The 23860-nt window shown below is 42.6% G+C and overlaps 5 protein-coding genes and 1 pseudogene across 5 annotated transcripts; 4 read left to right on the forward strand and 2 right to left on the reverse strand.

Annotated features, from left to right (window-relative positions):
- The first annotated feature begins 1988 nt into the window (after positions 1-1988).
- On the forward strand, positions 1989-5445 carry LOC129163782 (olfactory receptor 11A1-like). Its single transcript, XM_070543665.1, has one exon. It carries the CDS (start codon positions 4175-4177, stop codon positions 5102-5104), a length of 930 nt encoding a protein of 309 aa, XP_070399766.1. The 5' UTR covers positions 1989-4174; the 3' UTR covers positions 5105-5445.
- A 4400-nt stretch (positions 5446-9845) lies between these two features.
- On the forward strand, positions 9846-11800 carry LOC129163780 (olfactory receptor 11A1-like). Its single transcript, XM_054742399.2, has one exon. The coding sequence runs from the start codon at positions 10402-10404 to the stop codon at positions 11329-11331; it is 930 nt and encodes a 309-aa protein (XP_054598374.1). The 5' UTR covers positions 9846-10401; the 3' UTR covers positions 11332-11800.
- A 1026-nt stretch (positions 11801-12826) lies between these two features.
- Positions 12827-19630, reverse strand: LOC139062427 (uncharacterized). The gene is made up of 7 exons (XM_070543274.1): positions 18107-19630; positions 17994-18051; positions 16650-16937; positions 16299-16505; positions 15819-16115; positions 15526-15631; positions 12827-14493 (listed from the first exon to the last, which is right to left on the reverse strand). Exons 1-7 carry the CDS (start codon positions 18826-18828, stop codon positions 14066-14068), a joined length of 2106 nt encoding a protein of 701 aa, XP_070399375.1. The 5' UTR covers positions 18829-19630; the 3' UTR covers positions 12827-14065.
- On the forward strand, positions 15153-17481 carry LOC129163932 (olfactory receptor 11A1-like). Its single transcript, XM_054743271.2, has one exon. It carries the CDS (start codon positions 16122-16124, stop codon positions 17049-17051), a length of 930 nt encoding a protein of 309 aa, XP_054599246.1. The 5' UTR covers positions 15153-16121; the 3' UTR covers positions 17052-17481.
- On the reverse strand, positions 19467-22301 carry LOC107379909 (olfactory receptor 10A6-like; annotated as a pseudogene).
- LOC107379907 (olfactory receptor 10R2-like) lies at positions 22297-23841 on the forward strand. The gene has a single exon (XM_015950867.3). It carries the CDS (start codon positions 22520-22522, stop codon positions 23447-23449), a length of 930 nt encoding a protein of 309 aa, XP_015806353.1. The 5' UTR covers positions 22297-22519; the 3' UTR covers positions 23450-23841.
- The last annotated feature ends 19 nt before the right edge of the window (positions 23842-23860 follow it).

The raw sequence follows: 23860 nt of genomic DNA on the forward strand, positions 1-23860 counted from the left end.
GTCTTTACTGACTGTACACTACACCTCCCTGTAATCCCCCACTTGTCCAGATTTAGGCTAACATCAGATTTTAACCATAGGCCCTAACAAATAAAAATGTTTTAAGCCTATTCTTAAAAGTAGACAAATTGTCTGCCTCATGGACTAAAGCTGGGAGCTGGTTCCACAGGAGAGGAGCCTGATGACTAAAAGATCTGCCTCCCATCCTAATTTTAGATATTCTGGGAACCACCAGACCTGCAGTCTGAGAGCGAAGTGCTCGGTTAGGAACATATGGAACAATCAGATCACTGATATATGATGGAGCTTGATTATTAAGAGCTTTATATGTGAGAAGAAGGATCTTAAAATCTATTCTGAATTGAACAAGTAGCCAATGTAGGAAAGCTAAGACAGGAGAGATATAATCTCTCTTTTTAATTCTCATCAGAACTCTAGCTGCCGCATTTTGGACAAGCTGAAGACTTTTAACTACATTCTGTGGACTTCCTGAGAGTAATGAATTACAGTAATCCAGTCTTGATGTAATAAATGCATGAACAAGTTTTTAAGCATCACTCCTGGAAAGGATGCTTCTAATCGTGGCAATATTCCGAAGGTGGAAAAAGGAAATCCTACAAACTTGTGAAACCTGGGATTTGAATGACATGTCCTGGTCAAAGATAACACCAAGGTTCCTTACTTTGTTATCGGAGATTAATGTAATGCCATTCATGTTGGGTATTTTTATAATTGTACCTTTTTGAGGCCTAAAAGATGCCCATTTTGTGTTATTAACACTTCATGAATCTCCAACTGTGGCTGTTCATGAAAGGTTGAGCAGAGAAGCTCGTTGCATCATTGCAGTCAAGGATGTTGATTCCAGCTAAAACCTTTGTAACTCTGTAACCTGAGAAGGCCCGCCTTCTGCATCCTTTGTTAATAAACCCCCTGGCAAACTGAGCAGATTGGGAGTAACGTGGGGAAGCCTCGGAGGAGGTTCCTCTGCGTTAACTCTCCATTATTTTGGGGACTCAGGGTAAAATGTCGCCCTTGTTGTCATGAGTGTTTATTTCAGGTTCCAGGGTTATGGAGATGAAATATTACCTAACATCTTGGTGGAGAATGCGGGCATGCAGAGCTGGTGAGCTGAAGGCTTTCCCCAGGAGCAGAGGGGGCCTGGTTAGCTCCATGGGGGGGGGGGATGGGGTTGCGCCCAGCTCTCGCATGACGATTCATGGACATTACAAATAATCTCTCTCTCTCTCTCTCTCTCTCTCTCTCTCTCTCTCTCTCTCTCTCTCTCTCTCTCTCTCTCTCTCTCTCTCTCTCTCTCTCTCTCTCTCTCTCTCTCTCCTTTAAGGTAATATGGGATAAAATTAATTACCTATCAATTCAGGTCAGGCGATTGGCTAAGCAATTTCCTTTTCTGGATTTCTGGTCCAAAGATGAGAACTTCCGTCTTGTCTTGATTTAAAAGCAAAAAGTTTAGAGTCATCCAATTTTTAATGTCCTCAAGACAAGCCTGTAATCTACCCAATCGAGTAGGTTCATCAGGGTTAATGTATAAATATAACTGAGTATCGTCAGCACAACAGTGGAAGTTTATCCCATGCTGTCTAATGATTTTACCAATTGGGAGCATATATATAGTAAAAAGAATTGGTCCAAGCACTGAACCCTGTGGTACTCCACAAGTAACCCTGGAGTATGAAGATGATTTGTCATGTACATTTACAAAATGAAATCTGTCAGACAGGTAGGATTTAAACCAGCCTAGCGCTGTTCCTTTGATCCCTACAACATGTTCAAGTCTTTCTAAAAGAACATTGTGATCAACTGTGTCAAAGGCAGCACTGAGATCTAACAAGACTAGAACACACAAGATTCTTGTCTGAGGCCATGAGAATATCATTTGTAACTCTCACTAATGCAGTTTCAGTGCTGTGATACTCTAAATCCAGACTGAAATTCCTCAAACAGAGCATTAGTGTTTAAATGCTGACATACTTGGATGGCCACTATTTTCTCCAGAACTTTGGATAAAAATGGAAGGTTAGATATTGGTCTATAAATCATTGGGTCATCTGGATCCAGAGAAGGCTTCTTAAGTGAAGGTTTGATTACAGCAACCTTAAAATCCTGTGGTACATACCCATTTACTAAGGATAGATTGATTATATCTAGAATGGGGGCAGTAACCAAAGGAAATGCATCTTTAAATAATTTGGTTGGGATTGGATCCAAAATGCAAGTTGAAGGTTTAGATGAAGCTAATATTTTTGATAACTCTGAAAGCTCAACTGGATCAAAACGGTTCAAGCACAGATGAGGTTCTACAGTCACCTCTGAAGCTGCCTCACTTACTGAGGAAGAAGAAATCGCATTAGGGAGGATGCTAAAGATTTTGTTTCTAATAGAATTAATTTTACTTGTAAAAAACCCCATGAAGTCATTGCTGCTGAGGGCTAAGGGAATAGATGGCTCAGAGCTATGATTCTGTGTAAGTTTAGCAACTGTACTGAAAAGAAATTTAGGATTATGCTTATTCTCCTCAATTAATGCTGAGAAATAAGCAGTTCTAGTTTGTCGAAGCTTTTTTTTAAAAAAAAGAACAAGACTATTTTACCAGGATAGGTAGGCCTCCTCATTGTACGTAGAGCACCATGTTCTCTCCAATTTCCTAGAGTTTTCTTTTAAGGCTCGTAAATGAGAATTAAACCAGGGAGCCAACTTCCTGTCGCTAATTACCTTCTTTTTTAAAGGGGCAACATCATCTAATGCCACACGTAAAGAGGAATTAACATGATGAACTAAGGCATCAATTTGTGAGGGGCTAGAACTAAAATATTGCCCTCTGCTACATGCCTCTGAGATGCTGAGGACAGTAAAGATGGAACAGTTGATTTAAAAGATGCAACAGCGTTGTCAGATAGAGACTGACTATAGTGAAATTTACTTTCATGTCTCGAGACCTCAGTTATAAAAAACTCAAAGGTTATCAGAAAGTGGTCCGAGAGGACTGGATTATGTGGAAAGATTGTTATTTCCTCACACTCTATGCCATAAGTCAGCACAAGGTCCAATGTATGATGGCAGGAGTGGGTGGAGCTATATATTCTTTGAGTAAAACCAGTTGAGTCTAAGATATTACTAAAGGCAATCATTTTCAATGTCCACATGAATATTAAAATCCCCCACTACAATGACCTTATCAGTATTTAGCACCAAATCAGATAAAAAATCAGAGATCTGATCCAAAAACTCTGAGTAAGGGCCTGGTGGACGATATAAAACTACAAACAAGAGTGGTTTTACAGTTTTGCAATCTGGATTAGGAAAACTAAAAATAAGATGTTCAAACGAACTGTAGCTATTAATCTGTAAGGGACTGATTAATAAGTCCGAATGAAAAATGGTTGCTACTCCTCCTCCTCGCCCTGTACTTCGAGCAATATGATGATTTAAATAATTTGAAGGAGTCGACTCGTTTAAGCTAACATGGTCCTCTTGCTGCAGCCAGGATTCTGTGAGAGAGAGCAAATCATCATATACATCATCATGTTTATGTATTTAGCAGACACTTTTGTCCAAAGCGACTTACAGGTGATATCATCATCATAATCATCATCATCATCATCATCATCATCATCATCATCATCATCATCATCATCATCATCTTCATCATCATCATCATCTTTATTTCTAGTTAATTAAAACACCATTTCTTGTCCGTATATAACAACTTTATCATTATAATATTTTATGCATAATGATGTAATTCTATAATATTTAGAGTCATACAGTAATAGAAGACCCGCACCACCCAAAGATCCGGCACCAGGGGGCAGTAGACATGTTTAGGACATCATTTAGCAGGTTTCTGATGAAGATACTAAATCCTGATGCTCCTTCTGGATGCTTTAAGGCCAGAAGGGCTTTAGGCAGGAATTAGTGACGACATAGAATCACACAAGTTTAGCTGACATGTGAATTCTGGGTAATTTTGAGACTTCCTGTTGATGCCATGTGACGGAGAGCCATGTCTGTGATCAGAGGTGATTAAGGCTGTGGGAAGCAGGCAGTGAGGTGGACCTTCACACGTCTACTGATGATCGAGAAGCTTTATTTGAAGCTGTGCGTCCAGCTGCAGACTAACTAGATGTTGATGGCTGTGCTGTGACACTGCCTGAGGATGAGAGTTAACTCTACTCAGGTTTTAGATTTCAGTCTGACTGCCTACTTTGATTCTAATGGTTTGAATTATTTCTACTTTTCTGTCATATTGTTCCTGTACGTGTTAATCGTTGGTTGTAACGTTCTGCTCATCGTGGTCATCTGTGTGAACAGGACTCTACATGAACCCATGTACATGTTTCTGTGCAGCCTGTTTGTGAATGAGCTGTATGGAAGTACAGGCTTGTTTCCCTTCCTGCTGATTCAGGTTCTCTCTGATGTTCACACCATTTCTGCTCCTCTCTGTTTCCTGCAGATCTTCTGTGTTTACACATATGCTCATATTGAGTTCTGTAACCTGGCTGTCATGTCCTATGACCGATACCTGGCCATCTGCTTTCCTCTGCAGTACCGCTCACTCATGACTCCTTCAAAGATCATGAAGCTTATTGCGCTAACGTGGTTCTTCCCTCTGATTAAATATGCTGTTGGAATTGCTCAGATCCCATTTCTGCAGCTGTGTGGAAACATCATTAACAAAGTTTACTGTGACGGCTTTTCCATCATTAAATTGTCCTGCTCCTACTCCACAAACAGCATCTTCATAGGAATCGTCTACATGCTGACAGTCATCCTTGGGATTATCCTTCTGATCGTCTACACGTATGTGAAAATCCTCCGAGTGTGTTTTTCTGGGTCCAAACAGATCCGGCAGAAGGCCGTCAGCACCTGCACGCCTCACCTGGCCTCTCTGCTCAACTTCTCCTTTGGCTGTTTCTTTGATATATTTCAGAACAGGTTAGACACGAGTGCAGTTCCCATCATGCTGCGAGTCCTTCTGTCGTTATATTTCCTCACATGTCAGCCTCTGTTCAACCCTCTGCTTTACGGACTCAACATGTCAAAAATACGACGCGTGATTCAGCTCTTTGTTTTAGGAAAACTGTGAAACCGCTTGTTTTAGTCCTACTGTGTTTCTAAATAAACCTTTTTGATAAACTACTTGATTTTCTGTCATGTGGAGCTCCATCAGATCCTCAGCATGTTTGTGGATTCACTTCAGCTGAATTCTGATTTTGTCAGGAAGTCTGGATAAACTGCAAACCCTGGCAAAGGAAATGTGAAACATGGAAAGGGTTTTTTTCCAATCAGCTTTTTCAGTTATAGAAAATTAATGATACAGTCTCATCAGAATATGACATTATTTAGATATCGAGTTTATGAGATTGAATTTTTACTCTGTTGAAATTATGTATTTGAATGTTTTAACTTAACAGCAATATTTTGCATGCACCCACGCACACACACACACACACACACACTTTCACGCACGCACACGCACACACACACACACGCACAAACACACACACACTTGCACGCACGCACACGCACGCACACACACAAACACACACACACACACACACACACACACACACACATGTACGCACACTCACACACACGCACTCATGCGCACACACACATTCTTGTATTTGTACCCATGTTAGGACTTTGTTTTCCATTCATTTTAATGAGTCCACTATGCCTAACCCAAACCCTTACCCTAACCAGTGTATTCCTACAGTTATGTGTAACAAAACCTCAATTCACATTTTATCTGTAAACCTCACCCCTAGGGAGTACCCCGTATTAGGACCGGGCTTGGGTCCTAACAAAGACCATCGGTCGTAAGAAGGTTAGTAACTGTCCCAAATCCGGTCTTCACAAGGGTACAAATACAAGCCCCCCCCCCCCCCCCCCCACACACACACACACACGTGCAGGTATTAATCCACACACACACACACACACACACACACACACACACACACACACACACACACACACACACACACACACACACACACACACACACACACACACACACACACACACACACACACACACACACACACACACAGACTGTAGAAGAAAGCAGTAGAGTGTGAAAAGTGGTCAGTGTATCCTCCAGCAGTCTAAGCCTATAGCAGCATAACTACAGAGATAACTCTGGATAATCTATCCTATTTAGATGGAGGCATGTTGGAGGCAGGGCAAGGGAGAGCCGTCTTTACCGACTGTACACTCCACCTCCCTGTAATCCCCCACTTGTCCAGATTTAGGCTAACATCAGATTTTAACCATAGGCCCTATCAAATAAAAATGTTTTAAGCCTATTCTTAAAAGTAGACAAAGTGTCTGCCTCACGGACTAAAGGTGGGAGCTGGTTCCACAGGAGAGGAGCCTGATGACTAAAAGATCTGCCTCCCATCCTAATTTTAGATATTCTGTGAACCACCAGACCTGCAGTCTGAGAGCGAAGTGCTCGGTTAGGAACATATGGAACAATCAGATCACTGATATATGATGGAGCTTGATTATTAAGAGCTTTATATGTGAGAAGAAGGATCTTAAAATCTATTCTGAATTTAACAAGTAGCCAATGTAGGAAAGCTAAGACAGGAGAGATATAAGCTCTCTTTTTAATTCTCATCAGAACTCTAGCTGCCGCATTTTGGACAAGCTGAAGACTTTTAACTACATTCTGTGGACTTCCTGAGAGTAATGAATTACAGTAATCCAGTCTTGATGTAATAAATGCATGAACTAGTTTTTCAGCATCACTCCTGGAAAGGATGCTTCTAATCTTGGCAATATTCCGAAGGTGGAAAAAGGAAATCCTACAAACTTGTGAAACCTGGGATTTGAATGACATGTCCTGGTCAAAGATAACACCAAGGTTCCTTACTTTGTACTCGGAGATTAATGTAATGCCATTCATGTTGGGTATTTTTATAATTGTACCTTTTTGAGGCCTAAAAGATGCCCATTTTGTGTTATTAACACTTCATGAATCTCCAACTGTGGCTGTTCATGAAAGGTTGAGCAGAGAAGCTCATTGCAGTCAAGGATGTTGATTCCAGCTAAAGCCTTTGTAACTCTGTAACCTGAGAAGGCCCGCCTTCTCCATCCTTTGTTAATAAAACCCCTGGCAAACTGAGCAGATTGGGAGTAACGTGGGGAAGCCTCGGAGGAGGTTCCTCTGCGTTAACTCTCCATTATTTTGGGGACTCAGGGTAAAATGTCGCCCTTGTCATGAGTGTTTAATTCAGGTTCCAGGGTTATGGAGATTAAATATTACCTAACATCTTGGTGGAGAATGCGGGCATGCAGAGCTGGTGAGCTGAAGGCTTTCCCCAGGAGCAGAGGGGGCCTGGTTAGCTCCATGGCGGGGGGGGGGGGGGGGGGGGGGGGGGGGGTTATGCGCCCAGCTCTGGCATGATGATTCATGGACATTACAAATAATCTCTCTCTCTCTCTCTCTCTCTCTCTCTCTCTCTCTCTCTCTCTCTCTCTCTCTCTCTCTCTCTCTCTCTCTCTCTCTCTCTCTCTCTCTCTCTCTCTCTCTCTCTCTCTCTCTTTGTATCAGCCTTTAAGGTAATACGGGATAAAATTAATTACCTATCAATTCAGGTCAGGCGATTGGCTAAGTAATTTCCTTTTCTGGATTTTTGGTCCAAAGATGAGAACTTCCGTCTTGTCTTGATTTAAAAGCAAAAAGTTTAGAGTCATCCAATTTTTAATGTCCTCAAGACAAGCCTGTAATCTACCCAACCGAGTAGGTTTATCAGGGTTAATGGATAAATATAACTGAGTATCGTCAGCACAACAGTGGAAGTTTATCCCACGCTGTCTAATGATTTTACCAATTGGGAGCATATATATAGTAAAAAGAATTGGTCCAAGCACTGAACCCTGTGGTACTCCACAAGTAACCCTGGAGTATGAAGACGATTTGTCATGTACATTTACAAAATGAAATCTGTCAGACAGGTAGGATTTAAACCAGCCTAACGCTGTTCCTTTGATCCCTACAACATGTTCAAGTCTTTCTAAAAGAACATTGTGATCAACTGTGTCAAAGGCAGCACTGAGATCTAACAAGACTAGAACAGACACAAGATTCTTATCTGAGGCCATAAGAATATCATTTGTAACTCTCACTAATGCAGTTTCAGTGCTGTGATACTCTAAATCCAGACTGAAATTCCTCAAACAGATCTTTATTGTTTAAATGCTGACATACTTGGATGGCCACTATTTTCTCCAGGACTTTGGATAAAAATGGAAGGTTAGATATTGGTCTATAAATCATTGGGTCATCTGGATCCAGAGAAGGCTTCTTAAGTGAAGGTTTGATTACAGCAACCTTAAAATCCTGTGGTACATACCCATTTACTAAGGATAGATTGATTATATCTAGAATGGGGGCAGTAACCAAAGGAAATGCATCTTTAAATAATTTGGTTGGGATTAGATCCACAATGCAAGTTGAAGGTTTAGATGAAGCTAATATTTTTGATAACTCTGAAAGCTCAACTGGATCAAAACGGTTCAAGCACAGATGAGGTTCTACAGTCACCTCTGAAGCTGCCTCACTTACTGAGGAAGAAGAAATCGCATTAGGGAGGATGCTAAAGATTTTGTTTCTAATAGAATTAATTTTACTTGTAAAAAATCCCATGAAGTCATTGCTGCTGAGGGCTAAGGGAATAGATGGCTCAGAGCTATGATTCTGTGTAAGTTTAGCAACTGTACTGAAAAGAAATTTAGGATTATGCTTATTCTCCTCAATTAAAGCTGAGAAATAAGCAGTTCTAGTTTGTCGAAGCTTTTTTTTTATAAAGCACAAGACTGTTTTTCCAGGATAGGTAGGCCTCCTCATGGTGCGTCGAGTGCCATGTTCTCTCCAATTTCCTAGAGTTTTGTTTTAAGGCTCGTAAATGAGAATTAAACCAGGGAGCCAACTTTCTGTACCTAATGTACCTTCTTTTTTAAAGGGGCAACATCATCTAATGCCACACGTAAAGAGGAATTAACATGATGAACTAAGGTATCAATTTGTGAGAGGCTAGAACTGAAAATATTGCCCTCTGCTATGTTCCTCTGAGATGCTGAGGACAGTAAAGATGGAACAGTAGATTTAAAAGATGCAACAGCGTTGTCAAATAGAGACTGACTATAGTGAAATTTACTTTCATGTCTCGAGAACTCAGTTATAAAAAACTCAAAGGTTATCAGAAAGTGGTCCGAGAGGACTGGATTATGTGGAAAGATTGTTATTTCCTCACACTCTATGCCATAAGTCAGCACAAGGTCCAATGTATGATGGCAGGAGTGGGTGGAGCTATGTATTCTTTGAGTAAAACCAATTGAGTCTAAGATATTACTAAAGGCAATCATTTTCAATGTCCACATGAATGTTGAAATCCCCCACTACAATGACCTTATCAGTATTTAGCACCAAATCAGATAAAAAATCAGAGATCTGATCCAAAAACTCAGAGTAAGGGCCTGGTGGACGATATAAAACTACAAACAAGAGTGGTTTTACAGTTTTGCAATCTGGATTAGGAAAACTATGAATAAGATGTTCAAACGAACTGTAGCTATTAATCTGTAAGGGACTGATTAATAAGTCCGAATGAAAAATGGTTGCTACTCCTCCTCCTCGCCCTGTACTTCGAGCAATATGATGATTTAAATAATTTGAAGGAGTCGACTCATTTAAGCTAACATGGTCCTCTTGCTGCAGCCAGGATTCTGTAAGAGAGAGCAAATCATCATATACATCATCATACATCATCATGTTTATGTATTTAGCAGACACTTTTGTCCAAAGCCACTTACAGGTGATATAATAATAATAATAATAATCGTCATCATCATCATCATCATCATCATCATCATCTTTATTTCTAGTTAATTAAAACACCATTTCTTGTCCGTATATAACAACTTTATCATTATAAGATTTTATGCATAATGATGTAATTCTATAATATTTAGAGTCATACAGTAATAGAAAACCCGTACCACCCAAAGATCCTCCACCAGGGGGCAGTAGACATGTTTAGGACATGATTTAGCAGGTTTCTGATGAAGATACTAAATCCTGATGCTCCTTCTGGATGCTTTAGGGCCAGAAGGGTTTTAGGCAGGAATTTGTGACGACACAGAGTCACACTAGTTTTGCTGACATGTGAATTCTGGGTAATTTTGTGACTTCCTTTTGATGCCATGTGACGGAGAGCCATGTTTGTGATCAGAGGTGATTAAGTCTGTGGGAAGCAGGCAGTGAGGTGGACCTTCACACGTCTCCTGATGATCAAGAAGCTTTATTTGAAGCTGTGCGTCCAGCTGCAGACTAACTAGATGTTGGTGGCTGTGCTGTGACACTGCCTGAGGATGAGAGTTAACTCTACTTGGGTTTTAGATTTCAGTCTGACTGCCTACTTTGATTCTAATGATTTGACTTATTTCTACTTTTCTGTCATATTGTTCCTGTATGTTTTAATCATTGGTTGTAACGTTCTGCTCATCGTGGTGATCTGTGTGGACAGGACTCTACATGAACCCATGTACATGTTTCTGTGCAGCCTGTTTGTGAATCAGCTGTATGGAAGTACAGGCTTGTTTCCCTTCCTGCTGATTCAGGCTCTCTCTGATGTTCACACCATTTCTGCTCCTCTCTGTTTCCTGCAGATCTACTGTGTTTACACCTATGTTCAAATTGAGTTCTGTAACCTGGCTGTCATGTCCTATGACCGATACCTGGCCATCTGCTTTCCTCTGCAGTACCACTTACTCATGACTCCTTCAAAGATCATGAAGCTTATTGCGCTAACGTGGCTCTTCCCTCTGATTGAAAGTGCTGTTGGAATCGTTGTGATTGCATTTCTGCAGCTGTGTGGAAACATCATTAACAAAGTTTACTGTGATGGCTTTTCCATCGCTAAGCTGTCCTGCTCCATCTCCACAGACAACTTCTTCAAAGGAATCGTCTACATGCTGACAGTCATCCTGGGGATTATCCTTCTGATCGTCTACACGTATGTGAAAATCCTCCGAGTGTGTTTTTCTGGGTCCAAACAGATCCGGCAGAAGGCCGTCAGCACCTGCACACCTCACCTGGCCTCTCTGCTCAACTTCTCCTTTGGCTGTTTCTTTGATGTATTTCAGAGCAGGTTAGACACGAGTGCAGTTCCCATCATGCTGCGAGTCCTTTTGTCCTTATATTTCCTCACATGTCAGCCTCTGTTCAACCCTCTGCTTTACGGACTCAACATGTCAAAAATACGACGCGTGATTCAGCTCTTTGTTTTAGGAAAACCGTGAAACAGCTTGTTTTAGTCCTACTGTGTTTCTAAATAAACCTTTTTGATGAACTACTTGATTTTCTGTCATGTGGAGCTCCATCAGATCCTCAGCATGTTTGTGGATTCACTTGAGCTGAATTCTGATTTTGTCAGGAAGTTTGGATAAACTGCAAACTCTGGCAAAGGAAATGTGAAACATGGAAAGGGTTTTTTTTCCAACCAGCTTTTTCAGTTATAGAAAATTAATGATACAGTCTCATCAGAATATGAGATTATTTAGACATCGAGTTTATGAGATTGAATTTTTACTCTGTTGAAATTATGTATTTGAATGTTTTAACTTAATATACATCAGCAATATTTTGCATGCACCCACGCACACACACACACACACACACACACACACACACACACATGCACGCACACACACACTCACGCATGCGCGTACGCACACACACACATTCTTGTATTTGTACCCATGTTAGGACTTTGTATTACATTCATTTCAGTGAGTCCACTATGCCTAACCCAAACCCTTACCCTAACCAGTGTATTCCTAAAGTTATGTGTAACAAAAACTCAATTCACATTTTATCTGTAAACCTCACCCCTAGGGAGTACCCCGTATTTGGACCGGGTTTGGGTCCTAACAAAGACCATCGGTCGTAAGAAGGTTAGTAAATATCCCAAATCTGGTCTTCACAAGGGTACAAATACAAGCCCACACACACACACGTGCAGGCATGAATACACACACACACACACACACACACACACACACACACACACGCACACACACACACACACGCACGCACACACACACACACACACACACACACACACACACACACACACACACACACACGCACACGCACACACGTATGCGCACACACACACACATGTACGCATGCAAGTAAGCACACATACACATGCACGCACACACACACACACATGCATGCACGGGTGCATGCACACATGCATGTAGCTGTGCACACACACACGCACACATGCACATGCGCACACACACACACACACACACACACACACACACACACACACACACACACACGTACACATGCACACACACACACACGAACGCATGCAAGTAAGCACACATACACATGCACGCACGCACATGCGCACACACACACACACACACACACAAACGCATGCAAGTACGCACACATACACATGCATGCACGCACACACACATGCATGCACGGGTAAATACACACATGCATGAACCTGTGCACTCACACACACACACACATGCGCACACACACACACACACACACACACACACACACACACACACACGCGCACACATGCACACACATGCACACACACATGCACTTATGTACGCGCACACACACACACCTCGACAAAATTTTTGAAGATGAAATTCTGCGGCTGCATTTTTATCGAGGAAATTTTTGCCAGTGAAGTTAAAATATTCAAGTCATGTTCTGGTGAGACTGTATTTCTTCTATACAATTTCTAAAAGGGTTTCTATACGTTGGTGAATGTTCATTCTTATGGCTGCAGTTTTATTTTTCTCATTCAGCAAGACAAAAACATCAGAAATACGTTTTTTTAAGTACGTTATTATATCTCTTTGAGAGAAACTGCATCGCCAGGTCAGAGCTGTACAAGAATCAAAACAACATTTCTCTTTCAATCACAGCCTCCTGCCAACACATGACAGCTTTGCCTCATTTTCTAAAGTAACAGTATAGATGTTTTTTTTAGCTTTAGTGGTAACCATAGTTACATAAGTGGTCCTTCTCCTTGAACCACCACCGTATTATGAGGGAGGGTTTTGAGCACTATGGTGAACCCAGGAGCCACGTTGTCCCTGCTTGGGTCTCCTATAGCAGGGATATATATGTCCCAGAAGGACACCGGGGCCCTGACCTGGAGCCAGGTATGAGGTTGGGGCGCATGTGTGAGCACCTGGTGGCCAGATGTTTGCCCATCTAAGAACAGAGAGAAAAAAAGGAATTTTCAGAGTTGTTTTCTTCGTTGTTACCGATAGTTTTTAATTGGTCTTGTTAAATGAATTATCTGGATTATTTTTTAATCTGATGGCACCATCTAGTGGCTGATGAGCGTATCACACCAAGACTTTGTTTAACCAGTATTTACGGCCGAAATCAACACCTCTAGTTCACGAACACGCTCCTCTAGCCAACAGAGCTAACACATCGTTTTACCGTTGTTCTTATGTGATGTGCTTTCATATTGTATATCTTAAAGACTTGTCCATGAGAAAGATCGCAACGCTGCATCTACGAGGCAGCTACGTCCTAATGCTCAAGCACGCTCTGTGATGGACGTCTGTATGCTAGCAGTAAAGAGAAGAGCTAAGCGCCTGCCCTGTAACTAGAGGGTTGAATGTTCACGCCCAGCTCAGTCTGTTGCAGCCGTCTTGTCTTTGGGCGAGAAGCTTCTTGCGTGCTGGTGGTGGTCAGAGGGGCCGCTGTTAGTGAGCCCCATGGCAGCCATGGCTACAGCTCATCACCTCTGGTGTGTGAATGTGTGTGAATGGAAGAATGATATACTGCAGTGTAAAGCTATTTGGAGTCCTCTGACTCTGAAAGGCGCTATACAAGTAAGGGCCATTTATCATTGTCATTTAAACAGACCAGTGCAGCCTTTCATAGTAGCTCTAAACCCAGACTGGAACACCTCAGAACGTCGATAACCTAAAAGAAACATTGGTAGTAATGTAATGAAAAACACATAAAATCCCATTAAATAACCTGGTTAGTTTGAAAATTAATAACTACCTTGTGTATTTCTGTTTCTTTGAGTAGAATTTGCTTAATATAGACGAAGTGAGTTAGATTTCGGGGAAAAATGATTTTTTTTTTACACACAATGCATATTTTAAACATGTTTAGGCCGTACAGTAAAGGGTTAAAATTTGGCCGACAAGTTATAAAGTACAGCGATAACAAAATCCCCAACACTGACGGAACAGCGTCCATGTTGAACCACCTCTGGACTGTTTCAAAGACACAGCCGATGCACAGGTGGAGCAGAGAGGCCAGGTGAGGCGTGCAGGTGCTGACGGCTTTCTGTCGGATCTGTTTGGATCCATTCTTCTTCCAACTCTTGTAGAGTACAGATGCTTTTTTCCTCCTCTCTTCCCTATCTTTTCCCAAGGCTCTTTGTCTGTCTTTGGGTGTACGGAGCTTCTACATTTTTTCTGGAAACTGGAAATTATTAAAAATGGACCTGGTCAGTTGGTCACTCAACGCGATTGACAAAATTTTCTCAACGATGAGAACGGGAGAAAGGGCCCTCCCGGGTGCCCCTCTGGGACTGATTCAGTTGGTCACATCATGGACTCCTGGAAACAGTGGAACCTGATTTGCCTATCTCAGCTGTCTGAAAAGGATTTTGAAGACGTCTGGATATTTGTGGTGTCAGTGTCAGGTTTCCTGCTCTTTGGCCTTGGAGGTTACCTGACTTACCGGAAAATTAACGAGCTGTCGAGGAATACTGGCTCACTCCCGGAGCTCAGAGATGGATTGCACCTCGCTGAGAATTCACAGACTCACATAATTGTCGAGATGAGTCGTAAGCTTGGAACTTTGGCTGAGATTCATGCGTTGGCACAAAAGATGGATGCGATCAAGGAGCGAGTGGACGAATCAGCACGGATTGGGATGGATTAATCTACACCATTATTGGATTTTGAGAGGTTGAGGACCAGCGGAACTCTGAGACAGAGAAGAAATTATCTCTGTTTGGCCCCAAAACAATTTCTTATCTGAATCTGGTGCCCTTGAGCCTGTGAGGTTGAAACGAATACCCCCCCCCCCCCCTCCTCTCAGAAAAAATGTAGAATGCTGCTGTCGCCATGGCAACTCTGTCTCCCTATCCTGGCCAGGGCTGGACTGTGAGCTGTGAAGGCCGCTGAATCGTTCCAGGAGTCACTGTGCTCTGTAAACCCAACAACCTCCCACCCCTTTCCAGACTGAGGTGAAGAGCGCTGCTTATCGCGCCTGCAGGCACTGACGTGTGGAGAGTCCCAAACCCTCCACCCCACCTAGTGGACACTTATGTTGTGTAATGTCTGAGGTGTTTTTTTTTTCCATAGCAAAGCTGCCCTCTCTGTGGAGGGTAACTCTAAAGTAGGGGTTGCATGACTTAGGGCCTGTCCACACGTAGCCGGGGATCTGCCAAAACGTAGAAAAATATCTACATTTTGGCCTGTCTTCCACACGACAACGGAGTTTATTCACACGAAAACTAATCTTTTTAAAAACTCCGGCCAAAGTGAAGATCTGCGTTTTCTCCGTTTTGGGTGTCTGCGTGTGGACAGACAAAACCGGAATTTTAAGGTCCGCAACGTCACTTTCCGCGACAAAAAAATGCTGACATCACGTGTGCGACCTGTGTTTACGCTAGCCGACAGCATGGATGCCCTCAGAGCTGCGCTCGCTTTATCAATTGTCCAAGCGCTTTTTGCTTGTTTGTTTTTGCAAGCGGAATTACTGCTCCTTGTGGAAGACCACAGACGAAGGACGAGGTTAAGAACGGGGGAAGTTTTGGAGTTTGTGATGACATAGAATCACAGTTGTTTTGCTGACATGTGAATTCTGGGTAATTTTGTGACTTCCTGTTGATGCCATGTGACGGAGAGCCATGTCTGTGATCAGAGGTGATTAAGGCTGTGGGAAGCAGGCAGTGAGGTGGACCTTCACACGTCTCCTGATGATCGAGAAGCTTTATTTGAAGCTGTGCGTCCAGCTGCAGACTAACTAGATGTTGATGGCTGTGCTGTGACACTACCTGAGGATGAGAGTTAACTCTACTCGAGTTTTAGATTTCAGTCTGACTGCCTACTTTGATTCTAATGGTTTGAATTATTTCTACTTTTCTGTCATATTGTTCCTGTACGTGTTAATCATTGGTTGTAATGTTCTGCTCATCGTGGTGATCTGTGTGAACAGGACTCTACATGAACCCATGTACATGTTTCTGTGCAGCCTGTTTGTGAATGAGCTGTATGGAAGTACAGGCTTGCTTCCCTCCCTGCTGATTCAGCTTCTCTCTGATGTTCACACCATTTCTGCTCCTCTCTGTTTCCTGCAGATCTACTGTGTGTACACCTATGCTCATATTGAGTTCTGTAACCTGGCTGTCATGTCCTATGACCGATACCTGGCCATCTGCTTTCCTCTGCAGTACCGCTCACTCATGACTCCTTCAAAGATCATGAAGCTTATTGTGCTAACGTGGCTCTTCCCTCTGATTGAATTTGCTGTTGGAATCGTTCAGATCGCATTTCTGCAGCTGTGTGGAAACATGATTAACAAAGTTTACTGTGACAGCTTTTCCATCATTAAGCTGTCCTGCTCCTACTCCACAAACAGCATCTTCATAGGAATCGTCTACATGCTGACAGTCATCCTGGGAATTATCCTTCTGATCGTCTACACGTATGTGAAAATCCTCCGAGTGTGTTTTTCTGGGTCCAAACAGATCCGGCAGAAGGCCGTCAGCACCTGCACGCCTCACCTGGCCTCTCTGCTCAACTTCTCCTTTGGCTTTTTCTTTGATATGTTTCAGAGCAGGTTTGACGTGAGTGCAGTTCCCAACATGCTGCGAGTCCTTTTATCGTTATATTTCCTCACATGTCAGCCTCTGTTCAACCCTCTGCTTTACGGACTCAACATGTCAAAAATACGACGCGTGATTCAGCTCTTTGTTTTAGGAAAACCGTGAAACCGCTTGTTTTAGTCCTACTGTGTTTCTAAATAAACCTTTTTGATGAACTACTTGATTTTCTGTCATGTGGAGCTCCATCAGATCCTCAGCATGTTTGTGGATTCACTTCAGCTGAATTCTGCTTTTGTCAGGAAGTTTGGATAAACTGCAAACCCTGGCAAAGGAAATGTGAAACATGGAAAGGGTTTTTTCCAACCAGCTTTTTCAGTTATAGAAAATTAATGATACAGTGTCATCAGAATATGAGATTATTTAGACATCGAGTTTATGAGATTGAATTTTTACTCTGTTGAAATTATGTATTTGAATGTTTTAACTTAATATACATCAGCAATATTTTGCATGCACCCATGCACACACACACGCACGCACACACACACACACACACACACACACACACACACACACACACACACACACACACACACACACATGCATGCACACTCACACACACGCACGCATGCGCGCACACACACACACACATTCTTGTATTTGTACCCATGTCAGGACTTTGTATTTCATTCATTTTAGTGAGTCCACTATGCCTAACCCAAACCCTTAGCCTAACCAGTGTATTCCTAAAGTTATGTGTAACAAAAACTCAATTCACATTTTATCTGTAAACATCACGCCTAGGGAGTACCCTGTATTAGGACCGGGTTTGGGTCCTAACAAAGACCATCGGTCGTAAGAAGGTTAGTAAATATCCCAAATCCGGTCTTCACAAGGGTACAAATACAAGCCCACACAGACACACACACACACGTACAGGCATGAATCCACACACACACACACACACACACACACACACACACATGCACGCACGCACGCACACACACACACACACATGCACGCATGCACACACACACACGAACGCATGCAAGTACGCACACATACACATGCACGCACACACACATGCATGCATGGGTTCATGCACACATGCATGTACTTGTGCACACGAACACATGCACATGCACGCACAGACATTTCCAAACAGCTGCAAGGAAAAACTCATGGATATGACAGATAAAACGACAAGAAAGGCACCTAACCACGCTGCTGCTACCAGAACGGCAACTTTTTTCACCGTCATCAGTGTGTTATACTGCAGAGGATGACAGATGGACAGATATCTGTCATAAGACATGATGGCTAAGTTATTAAACTCTACAGTTAAGTAAGTATGAAGACCACAAACCTGCAGGAAATAAAGAGGAGCAGAAATGGTGTGAACATCAGAGAGAAGCTGAATCAGCAGGAAGGGAAACAAACCTGTACTTCCATACAGCTCATTCACAAACAGGCTGCACAGGAACATGTACATGGGTTCATGCAGAGTCCTGTTCACACAGATAGCTGATATTTGGTTGTTCGTCCTGACACGTGCTGCTGGTGAACTGTATAATGTTTGTAGCCAGTTTATGAAGAAGTTCCCAAAACCAAATTTATGTAAAGTTGCAAATAAGAACTTCCAGTTAACTCTATCAAAAGCCTTTTCTGCATCTAGAGATAATATACTAGTTTCTATGTTTCTACTGTAAGAGAAATCTATCAAATTAAGTAATCTACGTGAGTTTGTGGATGACTGTCTACCCTTAATGAAACCAGTTTGGTCAGGGTGTATTATGAAGGGGGTTACCTTCTCTAATCTTTTTGCCAGGGCTTTACAAATTATTTTGAGATAAACATTAATAAGGGAAATTGGGCGATAGCTGGTAGGAAATGCAGGGTCTTTGCCTGGTTTTAACAAGAGACTAATAATGGCTGAATTCATGTTCGGCTATAATCTGCCGCTCTCTTCGATTTCCCTCACCATTCTGAGGAATGTTGGAGCCAGAATGATCCAGAATTATTTGTAGAGCTCTGCTGGAAACCCGTCTGGACCTGGAGCTTTCCTGTTAGGCATGGATTTCAGAGACTTTTTGACGCAGACAAATTTGTCCTCCGCCCTTCCGTCCAGTCACCACCTCTAAACTGACATTTCCCATAATTTCCTGACACGAATAACATTTTTGCTGCATATCTTTTTATTCCTTCAATCACAGGTGTATTAAGACATTCTTCAATGCTCCGTGTTTGCCGCTAGATTTGTTCGGTTTACTGAACTTCTGAATTTTGCTTTTTCGGTAAAAAAAGGCCCTCTAAAGACACTTCTTCCACAAAAAACTTAAGATGGGAAAACTATCCCTTTAGCAACTAAGGAACATCTACAGAGCTGGGATCGAGGGCATCTACTTCACCATGACTATGTGGTATGACAGCTGTCTTGGGATCGGTATGACTTTTATAATAAATACAATAACAGTGTTCCTTAAGTCAAAGTTTGAACTGATAAAAATCTGCCTCAGTGTGTTTTATTGCTACTATAAATCAATACAGATTCATTTAAGATGTTGTTGATGAGAAAGCACACTAGTCAGATTCATGTTTGGTTTTTACATTCAGAATCAGGTTGTGACAAGCGTTCTTAATTTTTGACATTTTCAGGCCGTACAGCACAGAATTAAAGAGAGGCTGGACCGTTAGGAAGTACAACGAGAGAAAAATACGCAGGACGTTGGGCAGGAAGCTCATGTTGAATCTGCTCTGAGAAACCTCAAAGCTGCAACCAAAAGAAAAGTTCAAAATGGAGGCCAGGTGAGGCGTGCAGGTGCTGACGGCTCTCTGTCGAGTCTGACTGGATCCAGAAAAACACACAACAAAAATCTTAATGTAGGTGTAAAGATTTATAAGTAAAGCAGCAAGGATCGTGCTGAAAGTAGCACAGAGGCCATAAATGTTGATCAGAGCGGTGTCTGAACAGGCCAGTTTGACCACAAAGTGCATGTCACAGTAGACCTTGTTGATGCTGTTCCCACAAAGCTTCAAAGGGGAAATCAGAGACAACGAGACAAACATCGCACAACTGGGATACAACCAGCTCACAGCAACGAGCCAGAAGATCTTTGTTGTTGTCATCCTGCTGTTGTACTGCAGAGGGTGGCAGATAGCCAGGTACCTGTCGTACGACATGACGGCCAGGCTTAAAAACTCTACAGCCCCGTACGAGTGAACAATAAAAACCTGCAGGAGACAGAGAGGAGCAGAAATGGTGTGAAGGTCAGAGAGAGTCTGAATCAGCAGGAAGGGAAACAAGCCTGCACTTCCATACAGCTCATTCACAAACAGGCTGCACAGAAACATGTACATGGGTTCATGTAGAGTCCTGTTCACACAGATGACCACGATGAGCAGAACGTTACAACCAAGGAGTAAAACGTACAAAATGAAAAGTATCACAAAGTACAAGTATTTTCAAAGAAAACCTCAGAATAAAATATGAAACCTGTGTTGAATTCGTCATGATCTCCTTCAGCTGCAGAAGATCTTACCTCCTCTCTCTGGCTTGAGCTCCTAGTGTAAACTATTAATCATCAGAGTTCAGCTGAAGCTCCAACACAACCACCAGTAATCAGTAAAAGCCTCAAAGTCACAAAGTCAGTATAAAAGCTAGATGTATGGTATGGTGCGGTGCGGTATGGTATGGTGCGGTGTGGTGCTGTACGGTGAGGTGTGGTATGGATTGGTATGGTATGGTACGGTATGGTATGGTATGGTGCAGTGCGGTGTGGTATAGTATGGTATGGTGCGGTGCGGTATGGTATGGTATGGCATGGTATGGTATGGTATGGCATGGTATGGTATGGTATGGTATGGTGCAGTGCGGTGCGGTATAGTATGGTATGGCATGGTATGGTGCGGTGCGGTATGGTATGGTATGGCATGGTATGGTATGGTATGGTGCAGTGCAGTGCTGTGTGGTGTGGTGTGGTATGGATTGGTATGGTATGGTATGGTATGGTATGGTGCGGTGCGGTGCAGTGCGGTGCGGTATAGTATGGTATGGTATGGTGCGGTGCAGTGCTGTGTGGTGTGGTGTGGTATGGATTGGTATGGTATGGTGCGGTGCAGTGCGGTGCGGTATAGTATGGTATGGTATGGTGCGGTGCGGTATGGTATGGTATGGTGCGGTGCAGTGCGGTATGGTATGGTATGGTATGGCATGGTATGGTATGGTATGGTACGATATGGTATGGTATGGTATGGTGCAGTGCAGTGCGGTATAGTATGGTATGGTATGGTATGGCATGGTATGGTATGGTATGGTACGATATGGTATGGTATGGTATGGTGCGGTGCGGTGCGGTATGGTATGGCATGGCATGGTATGGTATGGTATGGTATGGTATGGCATGGTGCGGTGCGGTGCGCTGCTGTACAGTGTGGTGTGGTATGGATTGGTATGGTATGGTGCGGTGCGGTATGGTGTGGTATGGTATGGTATGGTGTGGTGTGGTGCTGTGTGGTATGGTGTGGTGTGGTATGGATTGGTATGGTATCAAAAACTGGCTTCACCTGTGTGGACGGTCACTTTACTGGCTGTAGAGAAGCTGGGGTTTGAGATTGAGGATGAGCAACAACAACCAGGTGTAACGACACGTAATGGCCTGGTTTTAAGACTCACAGGTCAGATACACAGCCTGGGTCACCTTGCCCAGGCTACTACTCCAATCTGCAATAGAGTCCTTCACAGGAGACAAAGTCTGCTACCACTCCTTTAATATATGCAGCTGTCTGCTTATCTGACTGCTATTCCATCCACAGCAAGAAGAGGACATTTCAAGATTTAAAAGAATCGTTTAAATAAACTCTACTGCTAATCATCAAGGGTCATTATAACTGTGTTTAATTACTGAAATGAATTATTATTCTTTGGTTAATAATTATTTATGATAATCAGTAATGTTTAACTATGACAAGAATCATGTGCACTTAGTCAGCTCACCCAGGTCACAGTAACTAAGTTAAAGGTAACTGCACTCACATGATCTCTTCCCATAACACCAGAAGCACACCTCCTGAAGATAGAAAGTTCTGGTGTTATGAGAAGAGATCTTCTCTGACCACCAGCAGGCAAGGTGGATTAAATGCCTTGCTCATGGACACAACAGCACTTTCTATTGGAAGCCGGGATCGATCCTGCTACCTTCCAATTACTGGACAACCCGACCTCCTGGGCTACTGCTGTACCACAACGTAGCAACAGAAGATGAACTGATGTCTATAAACATCAGCACACACACACACACACACACACACACACACACACACGCACGCACGCACGCACACACACACACACACACACACACACACAGGCACAATCAATAAATCATCAAGTGACTCTGTGATGATGACATCACATCTCTGAGGTGGGAGGAACCTGGAAGGGTTAAAGGCAGCAGAAGGCAGATTAAATGTTGAGTTATTGCTCTTCTGCGTTCCTGATCTCTAGTTTTCACACGACTTTGGTCTCAAACAGGCGTTTACTGACTACTGAAGGTTGGGTTGGAGCTTCAGCTGAACTCAGATGATTATTAGTTTACTCTAGGAGCTCAGACCCGAGAAAGGAGGTAACAAGTTAAGAGATGATGAATTCAACACAGGTTTCATATTTTATTCTGAGCGATTACATCGACGCCAAGCTGTTGAAATACTTCATCTTTGTGTTGCTTTTCTTTGTGTACGTTCTGATCGTTGGTTGTAACGTTCTGCTCATCGTGGTCATCTGTGTGAACAGGACTCTACATGAACCCATGTACATGTTTCTGTGCAGCCTGTTTGTGAATGAGCTGTATGGAAGTACAGGCTTGTTTCCCTTCCTGCTGATTCAGCTTCTCTCTGATGTTCACACCATTTCTGCTCCTCTCTGTTTCCTGCAGATCTTCTGTGTTTGTACTTACGGAGCTGTGGAGTTCAGTAACTTAACCATCATGTCTTATGACCGCTACATGGCCATCTGTTATCCTTTGCATTATTACACACAGATAACGAAGACGAAAGCTGGAGTCTGTATAGCAGCAGCCTGGGTAACGTCATTCCTTTTGGTTGTTACGACCACATCCATGAGTTTCTCCTTGCAGCTGTGTGGAAACATCATGAACAGAGTTTACTGCAACAACTACTCTGTGGTGAAACTAGCCTGTTCTGACACTACAGTTAATAATATTTATGGACTAATTATTTCTGCCTTGGGTCTCTTTGTCCCGGTGGTTCTGATCATCTACACCTACATGAGGATCCTTAAAGTGTGTTTTTCTGGATCCAAACAGACCCGACAGAAAGCCGTCAGCACCTGCACGCCTCACCTGGCTTCCCTGCTCAACTACACCTTTGGTTTTTGTTTTGATGTGATTCAGAGCAGGTTTGACATGTCAGGAGTTCCTAACGTTGTAAGAATATTTTTATCTTTGTACTTTCTAACATGTCAGCCTCTTTTGAACCCTCTGATGTACGGCCTGCACCTGTCTAAAATACGCAGCCTGTGGAAAAAGTTGTTTTGTACCAAGTGGAGGTAACAGCATCAGCTTTGATCTGACTGACTGATGATGCTTTTGACATGTTCACACAGCACTGATGTTATTTTGTATCTGATAAGTTATTAAAATAATAATAAAACCACCTTTAAACTGCTGAAAGTTTAAACCTCTTTCTTTAGCATTCTTCTTAAAGCTACAATGTTCAAAACAAGTTAGTGTAGCGTCATGAATGTCCTGTTTTTGACCTAAAGGTCATGATCTGCTGCGTCTGCTCGAGCAGAGACATAAAGTCTCTGACAGCCTAATCTACATGAGATAGTGGCCAAGGTCTCTCACGCACTCTGCTCATCTGAACTGCTTCACCTCTGTTACAGCGAAGATGAAGACGAAGAACTATTTTGATAAACACATAATCAACAACTTTGTTATTACCCAATCAATCGATCAATC

This window comes from Nothobranchius furzeri, chromosome 13 (genome assembly GCF_043380555.1).
Source record: "Nothobranchius furzeri strain GRZ-AD chromosome 13, NfurGRZ-RIMD1, whole genome shotgun sequence".
Lineage (NCBI taxonomy): Eukaryota > Metazoa > Chordata > Actinopteri > Cyprinodontiformes > Nothobranchiidae > Nothobranchius > Nothobranchius furzeri.